The sequence below is a fragment of the Salvelinus namaycush genome, chromosome 5 (genome assembly GCF_016432855.1).
Source record: "Salvelinus namaycush isolate Seneca chromosome 5, SaNama_1.0, whole genome shotgun sequence".
Taxonomy (NCBI): domain Eukaryota; kingdom Metazoa; phylum Chordata; class Actinopteri; order Salmoniformes; family Salmonidae; genus Salvelinus; species Salvelinus namaycush.
The window spans coordinates 56,254,433-56,260,502 of record NC_052311.1 but is presented as its reverse complement, the minus strand read 5'-3'; the positions used below and the strand labels follow the sequence as shown (position 1 = coordinate 56,260,502).

The 6,070-nt window shown below is 43.2% G+C and overlaps 1 protein-coding gene across 1 annotated transcript in view; it reads left to right on the top strand.

The window, feature by feature from the left end:
• The first annotated feature begins 568 nt into the window (after positions 1-568).
• LOC120048524 (E3 ubiquitin-protein ligase znrf2-like) overlaps positions 569-6,070 on the top strand; it is a 69,020-nt gene continuing 63,518 nt past the window's right edge. The window contains exon 1 of the mRNA XM_038994587.1: positions 569-1,586. Coding sequence (XP_038850515.1) covers positions 1,175-1,586 — 412 coding nt within the window. The 5' untranslated portion in view covers positions 569-1,174. The remainder of the gene's footprint in view (positions 1,587-6,070) is intronic.

Sequence of the window (6,070 nt, the reverse complement as noted above, 5' to 3'; positions counted from 1 at the left end):
GTCATTGTGACATCATCAACAAATTGAAACATTGCATAATGTTTTACATGTTCCAGACAATGATATGCAAAATGTTGTGGCATAGGTTATTTTGATCCTGGATTAACCCTTTGTAGGTTACATGACAGTCATGTCTTAACTGGGTTACATCTGACCTACTATTCTAGATAAGTATGGCTGTAGGCTTATGCAATAAATGTCACCAAAAATAATTGAATGTCCTGCATGTGAATGGATTCTTGAAACTGTAGTTTATCAGTTTATTCCTAGAGTCTATGGTTTATTATGTTTTATAAGAGGGACATGAACCATAACTGAGTTTGCAGGTTTGCCTAGATCTATTTGTGGCTCGTTTCCAGCAACAAATGCGTATAATTTAACAGGTACTAAAAGTATCCTCAGTCCTTTCCCACTGTCCTTGATCCTATTGCCCAGACTTGCCACTCCTGAGTGAGGCTTGCTCTTGTTATTGATGTCGCTTGGCTTGTGCTCTGCTGGTGCTGACGTAACCTGACGCACAAAGACAGAGGATCCGCCTCCAAACTCGACTCACTCGGCAACCAAGTCAGTGCTCAGTGCTGTGCGCACGGAGCCCCGTCCCCGCTATTGTCGTTTTTGCTCTGCTGTTTCTGTCATCCCCTTCCCTCCATCACTTCCTCCTACATTATAATAGTTTCACTGTGACTGCCTGCGGTCGGCTAACAAGGAAGCGTGGGGAGCGTGGCTCTTCACTTTCGTATGATAGAGAGGACATATGGCGGACTGTCATTATTCAGAAAACAACAGTCAAAGCATATTAATCCAAAACAAGCAACCGGGACGAGGAAAGATTCGATAACTGCAAAATGGCAACAACTACTTACGCAAAGTTTTAATGTCAAGCGTATTTACTTTGTTTTTAGCGCACCGTAAGGACAGCTTTCCAACCCGTTGTTTTGCATCGCTGTCAGTTACTTTTATTCATTGACATTTTCAACCTGTCATTGGGGTCGTAACGACGTATAATTTCCACTTTTGGTATTTTTCTTTTAAACACTATCCTGGACTGGGTGGTCGTGTACTTGTGTCCCTTTGCGTTTTAAATGTGGCACACTCACTGACCGCCACCGTGCTGCACGAGCCCTTTAATAATTCAGGGTAAATCTGTCGACGTGTGTTGGCACCAGCGACCGACATGGGGGCTAAGCAGAGCAGCCCAGCCGCTAACGGACGGACCAGGGCTTACTCTGGCTCGGATCTCCCTTCGAGCACCTCTACTACCAGCAATGGGAACGGTAGGACTGCAGCCATGGCAATGAGCTATCACGCGTACGGCCAGTCGGCTCACGGGGCCTCGGGAACCACAGCGACCTCCAGTCAACACATTGGCCCCAGGACGAGGTCCGTGGGAGGCAGTTCTGGAGGGTCAGGGCTAAGACCCCAGTCAGGCATCAACATCCCCAACAGCAGTGGAGCCTACAGCTCACAGGAGTCTGGCAGCAGCACCCCGGAGGAGGCAGAGAGGGACAGGTCCAGCGGGGGGCAAGGGGGTCCCCGGTTGTTGATTGGATCATTACCAGCACACCTTTCGCCTCACCTTTTTGGAGGTAAGAGACTGGCTGACAATACGGTAACAACATGCAACAAGCAACTTGTGTCTGTGTAGTGTTGAATCTCAGTTTTATTCACTGAACTCTGTCTAAATGTGTTTTACACCTGTTACTCACCAGTGTGGACCAAATGTGTCCTAACCTCAGTTTTACAGCTACTTGCAACTTGATGACATGTTTGTAGTAATAACTGTGAAATAATAGTGTTGTAACAACATGTTAGATGATCATAGTTTACAGTCATAATGCAGGCTATGATTCAATAACTCCCTCCTCTTCCTCCTCCTTATCTTCCCCATCTTCATCGTCCTCCTCCTCCTCATCACCATAATTTACTTTTACAGTGCACACCATAGTAAAGAGTGTTCATTATCAGCAGTGAATGTGATACCAAACAGCCTTTTTAGGAACGATGGAGAGCATTCATCTGATCTCTGCAACCACAACCCACATCATGTCCACCTCAGTATGATACATCCCTGTCAATGATCATCCCACAGGACATATAGTTGTAGGGGAGACAGGCTACACTAAATCTCACCACCAGTGCCAGCAGACAGACATTCAGGTTACACGGTTATAAACTGTCTGTGTTAAGTGATCAAAGTTCACTCAACAAGGCATGCCTGTTGCTACAAGGACGTGTGTAATATAACACAATAACAAAGTCTGCATCTGCCTCTAGTCTATTCCATTAGCATTGGCCCTGATGTAACTAACAGAGTGACATTGATATCTGCTTGAAGAAGCAAAGGTATAATAGTTGGTTAATAGTCAGTTATAGCCTACTACTGTAGTTATTGACCAAGCTAATCAGTGATATGAGAATCACTCCTCCTAAATGAGGCTACTGTCTGTGTCCAGTCTCAGGAGAGACTGCCTAGTCCAGATCAGACTGTCAACTCAGTATCAGCAGGGCTTGTTTGCCTTTCTCTTCCGACATGCTGTTTGAGGATTAGTTTGGTCCAGGAATTTAACAGATTAGGTCCAGAAAACCACCCAAAAGATGGGAGTTACTTTGCAGTGAGCTGCTAAATATGCAGACATGCTGAATAGAGAGAGAAAGAGAGATTACTTTAGAGAAAGTCATTTCACTCTGCTTTCTCCCCATCTCTGAGGGGAATTATCATCATAAAACAGTGAGAAAGGGAGGGAGAATTTACATGGATTATCTGGGTCTGGGGAATATTTGCTCAGCAATTATCTTGGCTGTGAATGTTCACATGCCACTGACACTCTAAATCCATTAGCTGGATTCTCCTTTAACTTTCAGAAAGGGAAGCTTTGACATGCCTCATCTAACATGCCTCAAGTAATTAATCAAATCCAACATGGGATGTATCTCGATAGCTACCCTATTCCCTATATAGTGCACTACTTTTGACTATAGGAGTAGATTGCCAGTACCATGATGTTTGTAAGGTTACATGCCCGTCTTTGGAACGTGTGATTGACTAGTGATGGAACATGCAGGTCAAGGAGGCATGTATTCTCCCATTAGAATGTAGACCTAAACAATCGAGCACCAACTGATTGAACCATTCAATCATCAACTCAACCCATTGAATTTCTCTCCACATTCTGCAGCCCTGCTCATTCAGACATTGCTTCTCTCTCCTTTGTGCCTTCTTGATCTCAAGCTGCAATTAAATTAAAACTCAAATTGGATTTGTCCTCCACTCACCTCAGCTGCGCTGTTCACTCTCACATAACATACACAGCCTGCAGAAGCCCTGGTATCGTTTCATAGGAAACAACCAGGTTCAGACTTCACAGATGTATCCACCTCAGCTGCACTGTTCACTCTCACAATAGAGTAGACTAGCCAGCCTCCAGAATCTCTGATGTCACTTAATAGTCTTAAGAAGCATGTCTGGTAAAAGTTCAGACTTCACGTACAGTATGCACTACAGGCCAGCTATTCACTCTCACACAATATAGCCTACAGACAGTATATGCCTTGGGTATTATGTCTGGTGTAACTTAATACTTCACACAGCTGGAGCACCTGTGGTGAAAACAGAGCAGCCATGTTGTTGAGTGGTTGGTTGCTCAGATGGAATTTCCCGGCAGCTCTTGTGTTCTGTGTTGAGAGGCCAGCCTGTTCTCTGCTCTCGACCTTCTTCCTGCACCGGGTCGTGGCGTGTTCTGTCAGGGTGAGCCTCAACCACATCAGATCCACTCCGATGTAAACACAGTTAGAATTTAGACTCCTGTGTGTCTGAGAGCAGAGGGGGAATATTGTTTTACACACAGACACATGCATACACATGCACACACATACATACATACATACACACACACTCTTGGCTTGGTTTTGACTATGCATGCTCTGACATGCACTGTCAACTGTGGGACCTTGTTAAAACAGGTGTGTGCCTTTCCAAATCATGTCCAATCAACTGAATTTACCACAGGTGGACTCCAATCAAGTTGTAGAAACGCCCCAAGGATGATCAATGGAAACAGGATGCACCTGAGCTTAATTTTGAGTTTCATAGCAAAGGGTCTGAATACTTATGTAAATAAGGTATTTCTGTTTTTATTTTTAATGTATTTGCAAAAATTTCTAAAAACCTGTTTTCACTTTGTCATTATGGGGTATTGTGTGTAGATTGATGAACCAAAACAATATTGAATCCGTTTTTTAATAAGGCTGTAACGTAACAAAATGTGGAAAGGTTGAGGTTGAATACTTTCGAATGCACTGTACATAGACGCTGCTGCTCCAGGAGAGGCCTATTTACACAGGAAAGAAGAAAAGAGGGATAATGAATGGATCGATGGATCGGAACAAAAATGTACAGATGAGGATTGAGAAAACACCGGGGAGTACAAAAAGACAGATTAACACGAGAACCCTTGGGCCTCAACAGACCCCCCCCCCCCCTTCAAGCTAATGAGCAGTCATTCCGACTGCAACATTCTAACAGTGCAATTAATACATTTCATATATGCTATCGCAAATATAATCATTTAGTTGTGTTTATGAAGGCCTAGGGTAACTTTAGAATACTATTTTTATTTGATTTCAAATAGCACAATAGCATTTTCATTAGCTTATGTTACTACAGGCTACATGTAAAAAAATATATAAATAAATAAATAAACATTTCAAGTATTCAATCAATCAATTTTATTAATGTATTGCCATTGTTCATCTATGAAACAGAACGCCTATGTGTTGTATTACGGTAACAGTTTATTTTTATAACGACAAAATAAATACAAATACCCAAACTACCAAGACGCACAGTCAAGACTCGCGGTCAAATGATGAAAACATTAGTAACCTAAATAGTGAAACGCAGCACAAACGCAATAATGGCATTCTAATGAATTTTGTGGGTATGACAGCAGTCAAAATAAGTCAGCACGTGCTTCTGTGCGTCTTCACGCAATGGCATCAGTTGGATTTCATTTAGCTGTTATCCGCTTGTCTCAACAGTTGACTCAATATTCGTACCTTTCACTTGCTTGACACACTTTGACATACCTTTGTTTGGTTGTAATACGTAATCGTCTCCGGTTTCCTCTTGTTGTGTCCCGTCGTCTTGTCGTTGTGGAGTACAATGGCTGTGCAGGTACCTTATGTTGCACTGAGGGAGGGAGCTCCCGTCTCACTTTGTTCATGGTGCTGGCCGACTTTTTTTCTTTGCAAGCAACTTGTTCGCCAATGACAGTGAAGTGAAGAAATTGTCCATGGTGACATTTCTCCCATTGCCAACGCAAGGTTCCACAAGCCTCATCACCACATTCTTCGACACTGGCTCACCTGCTGCCGATGTGTTTTTTTCACAGAAATTGAAAGCCGTTCAGCATGTACGATTACACACGCTCTCACTAAGTAGCCTACTCCAAGTAGGTTAGAGTAGACTGATAAGACTTCTTTGATTCGGTGGACTGATATAGGGTACATACCATCTGAAGATTATATTTAGAATGGATCAATACCAATAGAATGGCCCGCTCTGTTCTTCATTCACAATTGGTGATTACATAATTATGCATCGTTTGCTTACCCTCGCTCATCAACTCACCCGTTCTCCCTCTGTCTCCCCATAATACTTTAATTAAATCATTTAATATGTTGTTATATGTGTGAAATTAGTTTCGGTATATTTTAGGTTCGAGGCAATTATCCGGGTGATTATCAGCTGGACAATGTGCTTTCAACTGGCGGTCAGGAGGCAGTGTGTTATATAGACTTATTTAGGAAAAGTCAAGGACGGAGCGGAGCAGGCCCTACTGTCAGGAGGCAGTCTGTTATATAGGCTTATTTAGGAAAAGTCAAGGACGGAGTGGAGCAGGCCCTACTGTCAGGAGGCAGTCTGTTATATAGGCTTATTTAGGAAAAGTCAAGGACGGAGCGGAGCAGGCCCTACTGTCAGGAGGCAGTCTGTTATATAGGCTTATTTAGGAAAAGTCAAGGACGGAGTGGAGCAGGCCCTACTGTCAGGAGGCAGTCTGTTATATAGGCT